Genomic DNA, 15,667 nt, shown 5'->3' on the forward strand with positions numbered 1-15,667 from the left:
TGAGTGTCAGAACACCACAGTTTGTCCTGCACATGCGACTTGCAAAAACACACTTGGAAGTTATTTTTGCACTTGCAAAGAGGGTTTTGCATCGAGCAATGGAAAAAAGAAGTTTTTAGGTGGAGGAGTAGAATGTGAAGGTGAGTGGAGAGCTGTTTCTAAACGGGACTGAGACATGTTGGATGGAACGGCTTTCTACAGGACTGCAGTAATAATGATCAATGATGATAATAGTAGTAATAATAATGTTGGTATTTGTTAAGCGCTTACTATGTGCAGAGCACTGTTCTAAGCGCTGGGGTAGATACAGGGTAATCAGGTTGTCCCACGTGAGGCTCACAGTTAATCCCCATTTTACAGATGAGGTAACTGAGGCACAGAGAAGTTAAGTGACTTGCCCACAGTCACACAGCTGACAAATGGCAGATGCGGAATTCGAACTCATGACCTCTGACTTCCAAGCCCTTGCTCTTTCCACTGAGCCACGCTGCTTGTATTAAAGTACTATTAAACGCACAAAGTATTATGTGCTAAAGTCTGGGTTAGATAAGAGATTTTGAGTTCAGGCACACCACTTCTACCTCTGCATAGATGTCTCTCTAATCTAACTCACTAAAGCCCTGAACCCTCTCCTCTGCAACCTCGGGTCTTCTCCTGCCTCTGGGATATCTCTTCATGCATGTCCTACCGACAATCAAACTTGACGTGTCCTAAACTGAGCCCCTCATCTTCCTTCCCAAATACTCTCCTCCAAATAACTTTCCCATCAAACTTGACACCACCACCACCCTCCTCATTTTTTAAGCCCCTAACCTTGGCATACTCTTGATTCTTTGACTTCTCTCTCTCAACTCCCATATTCCATCTGTCTTTGACACTGTAGACCATTCCCTTCTCCTCCACACCTTATCTCACCTTGGTTTCACGGACTCCATCCTCTCCTGGTTCTCCTCTTATCTTTCTGGATGTTCATTCTCGGTCTCCTTCGCAGGGTCCTCCTCCTCCTCCCATCTTCTAAGTGTTGGGGTTCCTCAAGGGTCAGTTCTTGGCCCTCTTCTGTTCTCCATCTACACTCACTCCCTTGGTGAACTCATTCACTCTCATGGCTTCAACTCGCATCTCTATGCAGATGACACACAGATCTACATCTCTGCCCCTGTCCTCTCCCCCTCCCTTCAGGCTCGAATCTCCTCCTGCCTCCAAGACCTCTCTACCTGGATGTCTGCCCGCCATCTAAAACTCAACATGTCCAAAACTGAGCTCCTTATCTTCCCTCCCAAGCCCTGTCCTCTTCCTGACTTCCCTATCACTGTGGATGGTACAACCATCCTTGCCATCTCTCAGGCCCGCAATCTTGGTGTCATCTTTGACTCGTCTCTCTCGTTCACCCCACACATCCTATCCGTTACCAAGACCTGCCGGTTTCACCGTTACAATATCGCCGAGATCCGCCTTTTCCTCTCCACCTAAATGGCTACTTTACTGCTAAAGGCTCTTGTTATATCCCGGCTAGCCTACTGTGTCAGCCTTCTCTCTGATCTCCCTTCCTCCTCTCTCGCCCCCCTCCAGTCTATTCTTCACTCTGCTGCCCGGCTCATCTTCCTGCAGAAATGATCTGGGCATGTCACTCCCCTTCCTAAACACCTCCAGTGGTTGCCTATCAACCTCCGCTCAAAACAAAAACTCCTCACTCTAGGCTTCAAGGCTCTCCACCACCTTGCCCCCTCCTACCTCTCCTCCCTTCTCTCTTTCTACTGCCCACCCCGCACGCTCTGCTCCTCTACCGCCCACCTCCTCACCATCCCTCGGTCTCGCCTATCCCGCCGTCGACCCCTGGGCCACGTCCTCCCGCGGTCCTGGAACGCCCTCCCTCCTCACCTCCGCCAAACTAATTCTCTTCCCCTCTTCAAAACCCTACTTAAAACTCACCTACTCCAAGGGGCCTTCCCAGACTGAGCTCCCCTTCTCCCTCTATTCCCTCTACCACCCCCCTTCACCTCTCCGCAGCTAAACCCTCTTTTCCCCCCATTTCCCTCTGCTCCTCCCCATCTCCCTTCCCCTCCCCTCAGCACTGTGCTCGTCCGCTCATTTGTGTGTCCCGCAGAAACACTCTGGGCATGTCACTGCCCTTCTTAAAAACCTCCAGTGGTTGCCTATCGACCTCCGCACGAAACAAAAATTTCTCACTCTAGGCTATAAGGCTCTCTCTCCATCACCTTGCCCCCTCCTACCTCTCCTCCCTTCTCTCTTTCTACTGCCCACCCCGCACGCTCCGCTCCTCTGCCGCCCACCTCCTCACCGTCCCCCGTTCTCGCCTATCCCGCTGTCGACCCCTGGCCCACGTCCTCCCGCTGTCCTGAAATGCCCTCCCTCCTCACCTCTGCCAAAATAATTCTCTTCCCCTCTTCAAAGCCCTACTGAGAGCTCACCTCCTCCAAGAGGCCTTCCCAGGCTGAGCTTCCCCTTTTCCCTCTGCTCCCTCTGCTGCCTCTCTGCCCCCCTTCACCTCCCCTCAGCTAAGCCCCCTTTTCCCCCCCTTTTCCTCTGCTCCTCCCCCTCTCCCTTCCCCTCCCCTCAGCACTGTGCTCGTCCGCTCATTTGTGTGTATTTTTATTACCCTATTTATTTTGTTAATGAGATATACATCCCCTTGATTCTATTTATTGCTATTGTTTTTGTCTGTCTCCCCCGATTAGACTGTAAGCCCGTCAATGGGCAGGGATTGTCTCTATCTGTTGCCGATTTGTACATTCCAAGTGCTAGTACAGTGCTCTGCACATAGTAAGCGCTCAATAAATACCATTGAATGAATGAATGAATGAATCTGTCACTAAATCCTGTCAATCAATCAATGGTATTTATCGAGCACTTACTCTGTGCAGAGCACTGTACAGAGCTTAGGTGAGTACAACAGAGTAATTATACATAATCCCTGCCCTCAAGGAATTTACAGTCTAGTAGAAGAGATAAACACTAACAGACTCCCTTTCCTCTCCACCCAAACTGCCACTGCACTACCCCAAACACTTGTTATATCCCAACTCGATTTCTGCACCAGACTCTACTCAGATCTCCCTGCCTCCTGTCTCTCTCCTCTCTAGTCTGTAATTTACTCTGCTGCCGTATTTCACTCTGCTGCCTGGAGAGTTTTCCTAAAACATCTTTTATCACACATCTCCCCAATCCTCAAATACATCCTACAATGGTTGTGCATTCCTCTCTGCATCAAGCAGAAACTCCTGACCAGTGGTTCTAAGGCACTCAATCTGCTCTCTCCCTCCTGCTTAACCTCTTGATTCTCCCTGCCACAATCCAGGTCTCATGCTTTGTTCCTCTCAATCCAACCTACTCACTGTACCTCATTCTTGTCTCTCTTGCTTATGCTTCCCTTCTACTGAGAACTTCCTCCCCCTTAACATCCGGTAGGTCACTGCTCACTCCATCTTCCAGGCCCTTCTGACATCACATCTACTGCAGGAGGCCTTTCCTGATGAAGCACTCATCTCCACAACCTATTTCCCCCTCAATTTCAACATTTTGGCATCATCTAAACACCTGGGTACTCACATCCACCCCCGTTGTCTTTGGCTGTACATATCTTTACACTCTGTTCTTTCCTCCTGCCTCAAATTAATTTTAGTGTCTGTCTTTCCCTTTAGACTATAAGCTCCTTATGGGTGGGGTTCGTGTCTAACCATTTACCAGCTACATTACACTATCCCAAGCACTTAGTACAGTGAATACAGTCACTAATGATCTTCTTGCCAAATCTAACGGCCTCTACTCCATCCTTATCCTCCTTGACCTCTCAGCTGCCTTGGACACTGTCAACCAGTCCCTTTTCCTGGAAACTTTATCCAACCTCGGCTTCACTGACACTGTCCTCTCCTGGTTCTCCTCCTATCTCTCTGGCTGCTTATTCTCAGTCTCTTTTGTGGGTTCCTCCTCTGCCTCCCATCCCCTAACTGTCCCTCAAGGTTTAGTTCTGAATCCCCTTCTTTTCTCCATCTACTCCCACTCCCTTGAAAAACTCATTTGCTCACACGACTTCAACTATCACCTCTATATTGATGACACCCAAATCTACAACTCCAGCCCCGATTTCTCTCTCTCTCTGAAGTCTCAGATTTTCCCCTGCCTTCAAGACATCTCTACTTTTGGATGTTGTCCCTTCATCTCAAACTTAATATGGCTAAAACTCAGCTTCTTATCTTCCCACCCAAACCCTGTCCTCCCACTCACTTTCCCATCACTGTGGACGGCACCACCATCCTTTCTGTCTCACAAGCCTGTAACCTTGGCATTATCCTTGACTCCTCACTTTTGTTCAACCCACATATTCAAGCCATTACTAAATCCTGTCAATTCTATCTTCACATCACCAAAATCCGCCTGTTCCTCTCCATCCAAATTTCTACCACATTAAGGCAAGCACTTATCCTATCCTGCCTAGATAATTGAATCAACCTCCTTGCTGATCTCCCTGCCTCCTGTCTTTCCCTACTCCAGTCCACAATCCAGTCTGCTGCCTCGATCATTTTCCTTCAAAAACGTTCAGACCATGTTTCCCCACTCCTCAAGAAACTCCAGTGGTTGCCCAACTACCTCTGCATCAAGCAAAAACTCTTCACCATTGGCTTTAAAGCACTTTATCACCTCGCCCCCTCCTACCTCACCTCCCTGCTCTCCTACTACAACCTAGTCCGCACACTTCATTCCTCTGGTGCTAACCTTCTCACTGTATCTCGATCTCATCAATCTTGCCACCAACCTCTTGTCCAGATCCTACCTCTGCCCTGGAATGCCCTCTTTACTCATATCAGACAGATAATTGCTCTCCTCCACTTCAAAGCATTATTGAAGGCACATCTGCTCCAGGAAGACTACCTTGACTGTGCCCTCCTCTCCTCTTCTCCCACTCCCTTCTGTGCTGCTCTTACTTGCTCCTTCATTCATCCTCCCTCCCTTCCCCACAGTATCTATATATATCTATATATCTGTAATTTGTTTTATTTATCTATTTATTTATATCAATGTCTGTTTCCCCCTCTAGACTGTGAGCTCGTTGTGGGCAGGGAATGTGTCTGATGTCATAGTGTACTCTCTCAAGCACTTAGTACAGTGCTTTGCACACAGTAAGCATTCAATAAATATGATTAAATGAATAAATGAATGAATTGCATGGACTAAGTGCTTGTGCTCTTCATGGACAAAGCTCTTGGTGTACGCTATGGATTGATTGATTATTTGATTTCCCTGTGGTGCTGAGTGGAGTGGGAGATGTTTAGGTTCCCACAAGGAGACAGCAACAGGAGAAAAAGTATCAAGCTTACATAATGAACACAGGCTCTGAGCAACATTATGGAGTTAGGAAGAGGTCAAGAATGAAGGGGATTTTGCCCTTGCCAACTCCAAGGGGATATATGGTGGAAGGCTGGGGTGGTCTGAGGAATGGGGACTGGGGGTTTGGGATGGCAGTAAATAGAGGAGAACTGGACCCCATCTGAGATGGAGGGCTGTGAGGAGGAGGCCAGGTGACTGTCCAAGCCCAGCTGGGTTTGCGTTTTTTGATGATTGCCTCAGGTCTAGGGGCTCAGTCCTGAAGGCTCATGTAGAGCTTTACCTAAAGATTGCGATGCTAATTCCATCTTCACCAATGCCTTTTGGCCTTTGAAAATACAATCACCAGGGCAATTTTAGGTGATTAGTTAATAATAATAAGAATGTTGGTATTTGTTAAGCGCTTACTATGTGCCGAGCACTGTTCTAAGCGCTGGGGTAGACATAGGGGAATTAGGTTGTCCCACGTGGGGCTCACAGTCTTAATCCCCATTTTACAGATGAGGGAACTGAGGCACAGAGAAGTTAAGTGACTTGCCCACAGTCACACAGCTGACAAGTGGCAGAGCTGGGAGTAGAACTCATGACCTCTGACTCCGAAGCCCAGGCTCTTTCCACTGAGCCACGCTGCTTCTCCAATTGAGTTACCGTGAATAGGTATCAGCAAATTTACTAGGAATTAAACACATTCTTTGGCCATCCTTTTTATAGAGTTTGTCAGGGGTCTGATCAGCTCAGTCGGTCCTCAGAATTCTGTTACAACCCTTTGGGTGGTTGGTTACAAATGCACCAGTAAAAAGTAGGTTTGGCCTTCGGGAACTCCTGGTGTGAAGGAGAAACTCAAGCCCAGATCTTCACTGACAAAGCAAAGTGGGGAACAGTGCTATTTTCTGGGTGTCTCAAACAAAACCCTCAACTTTCTGTTTCACCATCTGGTGTCTCCTGAAATTCCTAATGCAGGGGGGCTCCATCTAGAGACCTGATTGGCTGCAAAGTGCAGACCGCTTGAGATTTTTACCAACTATTTTTACCCAAGTGGCTAGCACACATGACCTATGAATCCAACAGGGTATAGTCAGAATTGATATGTTTCTTGACTGAAAAACACCCCCACACTTCTTGAGAGTAGTTCAGTTGGATCAATGCCAGTATTCTTATTGACTTGATCAAAATTGGCCAACGGCTACCATTAGGCTTAGAACAGTTCCCTTTTGTACTGATAAAGGTGAATAAACTGTTTTTCAGTTGAGTAACAGCTGGCAGATAACTTGCATCTACCCTAGCACTTAGAACTGTAATCAACACAGAGTAAGTACTTTCCAAATATCATAATAATAATTCAGCTTAGGCCAGGAATTTGAGTCATGTCCTTTCAGAATTTAACAGCAACTTCTCCCCTTTGCTTTTCATTGATGAGTGTCTCTATAGTTCGTACTATCCTCAGAATTCACACTGTCACAACAGCATGGGGAGTTACTACTGCACATGAAGGGATGGCCTTGCCTTCAGGAATTTGCAGTGTGAAGATTCTGTGGAAATTCATTCTTATTTGGATGCTTACATTTTTTTTTTTTGCTAACCTCATTTGTCAACCTGTGGGATTGTGAACTAGCCAAGGTCTAGCCTATAAAGCCATCTAACTAGACTGGCCTCTCTGTCTCCTCTTCTGTCCTCCAGATGTTGATGAGTGTCAGAACACCACAGTTTGTCCTGCACATGCGACTTGCAAAAACACACTTGGAAGTTATTTTTGCACTTGCAGAAGGGGATTTGCATCGAGCAGTGGAAACCAGAACTTTGTAGGTGGAGTAGAATGTAAAGGTAAGTGGAGAGCTGGTTCCAAACAAGGGGAATGAGACTTATGTTTGTAGAACAGCCATCAGAAGGCCTGCAGTAATGAAAATCAATGGTAATAATTTTAGTATTAATGCTTATTACATGCTAAACTCTGTGATAGATACAAGATTATGAGAATGGACACACCCCTACCACTTCTGCATGGATGATTCTCAAATCCACCTCACTGAAGCCCTGATCTCTCTCCTCCACAACCTTACATTTCCTTCTGCTTCCAGGACATCTCTACATGCGTGTCCTATCAGTAATCAAACCAGCATGTCCTAAAATAAGCCCCTCATCTTCCCTCCCAAATCTGCTCCTCCAAATAACTTTCCCTTCTTCATTAGCTTTACCCTTGACTCTTTGATTCCTCTCTTTCAACTCTCATATTTAGCCTGACACCAAATCCTGTCAATTAATCAATCAAACAGTGGTATTTAATGAGCACTTACTGTGTCCAGAGCACTGTACTAAGGACTTGGGAGAGTACAAGAGAATAATTAGGCCCAATCCCTGTCCCCAAGGAACATTCGGTCCAGCAGGGGAGTCAGACATTCACAGAATCCGCCCCTTCCTCTCTATCCAAATTACCACTTCACTAGCCTAAGCCCTTGTTATATCCCTATTTGACTTCTGCATCAGTCTCCTCTCAGAATTCCCTACTTCCTGAGTCTCTCCTCTCCAGTCCATACTTCATACTGAGACCTGGATGATTTTACTAAACTATCCTTTAGAAGACATCTCCCCAGTCCTCAAAGACATCCAATGGTTGTGCAGTCCTCACGACATCAAGCAGAAATTCCTGTCCAGTGGCTCTAAGGCTCTAATCAGCTCTCTTAATCAGCCAGTCATATTTATTGAGCACTTACCGTATGCAGAACACTGCACTAAGTGCTTGGGAGAATACAGTACAACAGAGTTAGTAGACACATTCCCTGCCCACAAAGAGCTTACAGCTTAGAAAACTCTCCCTCCTACTTAGATACTCAATTCTCTCCCTACAACCCAGCTCAGTTGCTTCATTCATCTCAAACCAACCTACTCACGTTTCCTCATTCTTGTCTCTCTTGCTCATGCTTTCCCTTCTACTGGGAGCTCTCTCCCCCTTCACATCAGGCAGATCACTGCTTATACCATCTTCCAGGCCCTTCCGATATCGCATCTACTGCAGGAGGCCTTCCCTGATGAAGCTCTCATCTCCACAACCTATTTCCCCCTCAACTGCCATTTCAACACTTTGGCATCATCTAAGCATCCCCCCCATGGTCCTCGTTTGTACATGTCTTTACACTCTGCTGTTTCCTCCTGCCCCTAATTGACTTCAGTGTCTGTCTCTCCCTTTAGACTGAAGGCTCCTTGTGGGCAGGTATTGTGCCTACCACCTTCCATCTCTATTGTACTGTACTCTCTCAAGGACTTAGTATAGTGTATTGCTCAAACTCTTCATGGACTAGACTCGTGATATACAAAATTCATTGATTCATTCATTGATTGATTTCTCTGAGGTGAGTGGAGTGGAAGAAGTTTAAGTACATACAAAAAGGGAGTGGAAAAGGAGAAAGTATCATGGTTTCATGGTGAACCCAGTCTCCGAGGAACAATTATAAGTTAGGAAGAGGTCAAGAACAAATGGGATTTTACCCTCGATGGCTCTCGACAGGGATATGTAGTGGAGGGCTGGGGAAGCAGAAGCCTGAGTAATGGAGATTGGGATTTGGGATGGTGGTAAGAAAAGAGGACTGGGCCCCTCCTGAAACAGAGGGCTGTGAAGGGGAGTCCATGCAGCTGTCCAAATCCAGCTAGGTTTGCGTTTTTGATGACCACCTCAGGTCAAGGGGTTCAGTCCTGAGGACTCATGTAGAGCTTTAACCTACAGACCTGGGGGCTAATTCCATCTACACCGATTGCCTTTTGACCTTTGAAAACATGGTCACAAGGGCAATTTTAGATGATTAGGTGAGTTACCATGAATAGGTATCAGCAAATTTACTAGAAATTAAACACACTCTTCTGCTATTATCTCAGGGATCTCATAATCTCAGTTTATCTTTGGGCTTCCAACTGTTACAACCCCGAGGACAATTGGTTACAAGTGCACAAGTAACAAACAGGTTTAGCCTCCAGGAACTCCTGGTGTGAAGGAGAAATTCAAGTTCAGATCTCCAGTGACAAGACGAAGTGAGAAACTAGTGCTATTTCCTGGGTCTCTCAAGCACAAACCTCAGTTTTTCACTGCGCCATCCAGTGTTCCCTGAAATGCCTAAATTGGGAAGGTGGGGGGCAAGACTCAACTGAGTGCAGTGTGCGGCCCGCCTGAGATTTTTAACAACTTCTTTTTACCCAAGTGGCTGGCACACATGACCTACGAGGTCAGCAGAGTCTAGTCAGAATTGATATGTGCCTTGACTGACCACAGTTCTTGAGAGTAATTCAGTCGGCTAAGTGCCAGTACTCTTACTGACATGATCAAAATTGACTAAAGGTTTTTGTACAAATAAATGTAATTAAAATGCTTTTTTTTTAACTTTAGTTACCACTGTGGAGGTACTCCAGCACTTAGAACAGTGCTTGTTATATAGAAAGTGCTTAAGATATCCTGACTGGATTACTGCATCAACATCCTTTCTGATTTCCCAACCTCCTGTCTCTCCCCACTTCAGTCTATACTTCACTCTGCTGCCTGGATTATCTTTCTACAGAAACGTTCTGGGCTTGTCACCACCCTCCTCAAAAATCTCCAGTGGTTGCCTATCAACCTTCGCATGAAGCAAAAACTCCTCACTACTGGCTTCAAAGCTCTCCATCACCTTGACCCCTCCTACCTCACCTCCCTTCTCTGCTTCTACAGCCCAGCCTGCACTCTCCACTCCTCTGCTGCTAACCTCCTCAGTCTGCCTTATTCTCTCCTGTCCTGCCATCGACCCCTGGCCCACGTCCTACCTCTGGCCTGGAATGCCCTCCCTCCTCACAGCCGCCAAACTAGCTCTCTTCCCCCCTTCAAATCCCTACTGAGAGCTCACCTCCTCCAGGAGGTCTTCCCAGACAGAGCCCCCATTTTCCTCTGCTCCTCCTCCCCTCCCCATCACCCCTACTCCCTCCCTCTGCTCTACTTCTTCCCCTCTCCACAACATTTGTGTGTATTTGTACATATTTATCACTCTATTTTATTAATGATGTGTATATATCTGTAATTTTATTTCTCTATTTTGATGCTACTGATGCCTGTCTACTTGTTTTGTTTTGCTGTCTGTCTCCCCCTTCTAGACTGTGAGCCCATAGTTGGGTAGGGATTGTCTCTGTTCCCAAATTGTACTTTCCAAGCACTTAGTACAGTGCTCTGCACACAGTAAGTGCTCAATAAATACAAATGAATGAATGAATGAATGAGACTTATAATAATAACAATAATAATACTATATTAATCACCACACCACTGACCTTTTCAGTCCAGACCTAGAACCCGAGTCAGGCCTTCTCAGAGTTTAATGGGAACTCCATCCCTTGTTTTCCAAATATTGATGAGTGTCTCCATGATTCCACCTGTCTCCAGAATTCCCACTGTCACAATGGCTTAGGGAGTTACTCCTGCACCTGCAGGGATGACTTCACCTTCAGGAACTCCCAGTGTAAAGATATCACAGGTCAAGTTTCTGCTAACATAACAAAGCCCAGACCCAACCCAACCAGGTTGCCCTAGTAGCCTGCCAGTATACCTAAACTGACTGAGACTCCATTTTGGGCTTTGCTCCTCCTCAGTTGGCTCCACCATAGCCGTCTCTGTGGCCCCCAGGGGAACCTTAAAGCCGAACTCAGAGTCCAGGAGGCTGGCCAGGATGCCAAGAGTCCTAAGCATTCTGGGGCAATAACTGACATTTGGGCTGATTTCTGAATCATTCAGGAGATTTGTGCAAACTCACAATCTTGTGGCCAATTTCCCATTACTGTGTGGGCTCACACAAGTGGTCTGAGCAGATCCTGAAATATTGAAACAAAATATACTGTGAGCCAATCTATTTGAATTGAGGGAAAAGGCAATGGAACATAATGGCACTGGTTTGAGTATCTGGGGTCAAAGAGGGAGGGTTTTGTCTTGCCCAAACTGCATATTGGCTCAGGATGTTTCTTAGAGCCCAGGGGTCTCAATTTTCAGATGGAACTGAGGTCCATGATCCCTGGGTGTGCTTAGTGAAGAAAATTCAAACATAATGACCTCTGCCCTGTCAGTCACAGTTTCAGTACTTTGGTCATAGTCAGTCCTGAGAAGTTTTTCAGCCATAGATGTTGAAAGTACCTGGAATCAGGGAGGAAAGGGATGGAAAGTTTCCATTCCACTGAGAGGTTATATAAGAAGAAATACTTTTTTAACAAATCTGAATTTTTTTTATTTCCAGTAAATCTCAACAACTGCTCTAAGCTTGAAAAAGAAAATACATTTTCACCAGAGTGTGAAATGCAGGTATGTTTCAGAAGGTCATGAATTTGGTTTCTGAATATAGGGATATGGAAATAGAGAATGCAATAAATAATAATGCAACATGGCTGTCACTAGTGTCACAATACAGTCACATTTACCTGCATCAATTCTAAAACAAACTCCTTAATACCTGAAACTTAGACTGTGAGCCTCATGTGGGACAGGGATTCTGTCTGACCTGATTATATGAATCTACCCCAGCACATAGAACAGTGCTTAACACATAGTAAGTGCTTAATAAATTCCATAATTATTATCTCCTAGTGGAAAGAGCATGGGACTGGGAGTCAAGGGACTGGGTTTTAATCCAGGCTCCATCATTTGCTCACTGTTTGACTTGGGTCAAGTCACTTACCAACTATGTGCTTCAGTTTCTTCATCTGTAAAATGGGGATTAAGTATGTGTTCTTCCCCCCTCTTCGACTGTGTTTGACCTGATAATCTCATATCTACCCCTGCACTTAATACTGGGTCCAGCACATAGTAAGGAATTAACAAACACCAGAATTATCAATCATTTTTAAAATGTTCTGCCTATTTCCTTCCATGGTTACCTGACCATTTAGAATGTCACTTATGGGGTTATAATGCATTCAGTTCAGTTCCTTAGGCCCCAGGACTTCCCCCTCACTGTAGGGGGATGCTTGTTCCAGTGCTTAGGATGATTCTGACAAAATAATCATTTGGCTTAGGAAATAGGAGATAAAGCCTATTGTGATGTATAAGGGAATTAGCCACTGTCAGAGGTATTCCCTAGTTAGGAATGAAGAAGGTATTTTGATTGGCCAATTCATGTCTTAATTGCATTGGAGTGGGGCTTTTTGACCCAAAATTTAGGTGTTATGTGACATCAACAGGCTGATTAAAAATGAAGATAAAAATAATCCTTCTGATGTTTTCTTACAGTTTAAGGCTCCGTATTACCAGGGAAACAGCAGTCAGGTTTGCTCCCGTTTGATGCGACTCTCTCAGGGATGTGGATATGGAAATGCTTCACTTTATTTACAGGTGAAACCCTCCCTCAGCATTCTTCCTTCTAACAACCCCTGTGGACACACACTCCTCATCTCTCTCACTCTCTCTTTCTGTCTCTGCCACAACCATTCAAGGAAAATTGAGATTGAAAAGAGTTTTAAAGCAGCACTAAAATTCAAAAAAGATTGTTCAGTGATAAGACCAGTGACTATAAAAATAATGAGGTAAGTATTAAACATCCTGTGTCTGAGATATTTGTGATTAGGATTTCTGAAAGGAGGCCATGCCCAGAACTAAGTTATTGTCGTTGTTGTTCTCATTCTTTGCTTGAGGATGTCACTGCCAGTAGTCTGCAAAAAGGCTCTGGGTGTCCTCACAGACTCTGTGCTACGATAGAAACTTATTTTATGAGTGTACGTGTCATTATGCCAGCACCCACAGAAATCCCATACTTGAACACCATGGAAATCATATAGTGTTTGTTTTCTTCCCCAGGTGTTTCTCTCCCACTTTATTTCTCTACAGATGCATTTATTATCGCATCTCAATGTCGACATTCTCTCCCACTTGCCAACTGATTTTTTATATCGGTCTTGTCTTTCCTGCCCACCCTCCTTTCTGTTCTGATTTATGTTGGTCTTTCAGTGAATATATCCTGCTAATAATGCTATTGCATGTCCCTGGACCCTGATGGGGATCAGCTTCCAGACCCTTAGTTTGACAATACTTCTGTTACATTAACCAAACGCCAATATCAGTGTCTCGAAAAGCCACACAAAGCTAACAAAGTGTTAGTAAGGTAGCAGTTCATATTGCTAATTTTGAATATATTTTTCTCTAACCTGATCATCTCCCACTAAGACGTGGGGTGAGAAGAATGCTTTGCATACCATAGACAATAAATATCATTGATGGGGAGGAGGGAAACCTGGTTAATTTTTTCACTGAAATGATCTTCTCCAAAAATGTTGACTTTCTTGCTATCAGAAGTTTCAGTATCCTGAGGAGATTCCTTCTGTCTCCATGAAATCCTGGGAGATCTTTGAGAGAAGTGTTTCTGTGATTCCTCTCAGACTGGGCCAAGGGCACGGACATGGTCATACCCAAGAAATACAAGCCTCTTGTCACTCCCATTCCCCGTGAATCTCACTTGTTTTTTTGCTTAAGGGGATATTTATTCTTCCTGCAGGAAATTACAAATTTTTCCAATGCACTCTCAAACAACATCTTCCAAGTGATTCCTGGGAGAAAGGAGAAGATTCAGTTGGTAACCCTCTTTCTGGAGAGTGTGCAATCAGCTGTATTCTCAGCTGCCCTCAGACTCTCCGCAAATGAAACCCTGAGGGAGGAAACTGAGTTTATGGGTAAGAAACAACATCCAACGTTCAACAACAGATAGCTACTTGGATTTCATTTGGTCCAATAAGATTTTCAAAACTCCTAATGGAGTGCTAGGCTGTGTGTGCTCAGGACCCAATTCCTGACTGCCTGACTGGAGGTATGTTTACCAAAAAGTAACTGTTTGAGTTTGTTTCCACACTGCTCAGTTGTTGATTTCGCAGTTGGTAACGTCAACACAAGCTGCTGTCGTTGTTGTGTGCTTCTGGGAGAGGTGACCCCAATCTTCTTTTGCCACTGGCAGGGTTAAAAAGGTGGTCACTGAATTCAGCCCCACCAGCAAATCTGAGCCAATTTCAGCAGTGTGGATGGGGCTTTAAATAGAAGTCTTCCGCTGTAAAGAACAAGGACTATGGGAATACTTTTTCTCTAAGTCGATAAAGAGAAAGAATCAAAGGACAATTCATTGTAAATTCTCCTCTTACTTGCTGAGAAGCAGGAGGTAGCCTTGGCTTCTGGACTCTCTGAAAGATTCCTCACTTTGGTGGGGCAGAAATGGCCTGTTGGGCTCTCAACTGCCTCTTCTTGGGGGTCCAAAGCATAGATGGAGTCTGAGCTTCCAGGTAGGAGGCCAGAGTTCTAGCATCAGTTTCACGGCCTGACTCTTGATACCAGTCTAGACAACAAATCCCATCCTGCTTTGGGATCCAGTCTCCTCACTTGTCAAACGGGGATAGTCATCACACAGGTTGGTCAAGGAAGTTGATTATTACACTTCTACTCTATTGTTTCTGTTACCGTAGTCAAGAGCCTGATGTACTCCTTATGGAGGAGTTCACTGGACTCTTTGAATTTCTTACTCCATTTCAATTTAGCCCTTTCATCTCATAGGAAATGAATGATGACTTTGAGAGAGGAAAAAAAGGAGAAATAGATGTCATAGTCTCAACCGTGAGACTGTTTTCAATACTGTTTTTCAGGTATTGAAACACGCATAGTTAAGGGCCCCTGCACTGCTGAAAATGAGATATTCCACCTGATGGTTAAAAATGAGTCTATGAAGATTCACTGCACTATGGTTGACAGAGAAGATTTGGCAGGTAAAGGGGCAGGGAGACTCCTAGCAAGAGAGCAGCCCCAAACTTTAAACTTTTCCATTTCTCCTTTCTGAATTAACCCCCTAAGACTGCCCCCACCATCCCTGGACTGTGTTGCCAGGTTTGAGAATCCCCTGACTGAAGTTACGGGCTCAGGTAAAGGGCTGAGAGCATCCTGGACACAGCCTTGGTGAGCTGCCCATACAAAATATGACATCTCAGTGTTTTCTGCCACAATTTTGGATTTCTTATCATGGGATAGGAATCAGGATGCCTGAGTCCTATTCCTAGGCCAGCCCTGATGTGCAGGGTGAATCCTTTCTTGGGTGCCATTTCCCATAAGCTTTGATCATATTGCTACCCCACTCCAATGTCTACTGCACATGACAGGACAGATCATTTTCTGGAAGTATTATTCAGCACACTGTCTGTCCCTCCACATCCAGCAATAATTCCTCACGACTGGCTTCAAGGCTCCCCACCCACTCTCCCCCAATAAAATATATGTTCTCTTCACCTGCCCCCACTGGCTCACTTTTGTCATTCCTCCCAAGCTCACCTTCTCTCGTGTTTCTGTCCCCTCACTCATGCTGTTCACCCAGAC

General features: G+C 45.2%; 1 protein-coding gene across 1 annotated transcript in view; it reads left to right on the top strand.

The window, feature by feature from the left end:
* LOC114806496 (adhesion G protein-coupled receptor E3) overlaps window positions 1-15,667 on the top strand; it is a 40,005-nt gene that overhangs the window by 7,780 nt on the left and 16,558 nt on the right. Inside the window, exons 6-10 of the mRNA XM_039910283.1 lie at window positions 10,730-10,820; window positions 11,571-11,635; window positions 12,491-12,595; window positions 13,818-13,992; window positions 14,947-15,066. Of these exons, the coding sequence (XP_039766217.1) occupies window positions 10,730-10,820; window positions 11,571-11,635; window positions 12,491-12,595; window positions 13,818-13,992; window positions 14,947-15,066 (556 nt within the window). The remainder of the gene's footprint in view (window positions 1-10,729; window positions 10,821-11,570; window positions 11,636-12,490; window positions 12,596-13,817; window positions 13,993-14,946; window positions 15,067-15,667) is intronic.

The sequence above is a fragment of the Ornithorhynchus anatinus genome, chromosome X1 (assembly GCF_004115215.2).
Source record: "Ornithorhynchus anatinus isolate Pmale09 chromosome X1, mOrnAna1.pri.v4, whole genome shotgun sequence".
Lineage (NCBI taxonomy): Eukaryota > Metazoa > Chordata > Mammalia > Monotremata > Ornithorhynchidae > Ornithorhynchus > Ornithorhynchus anatinus.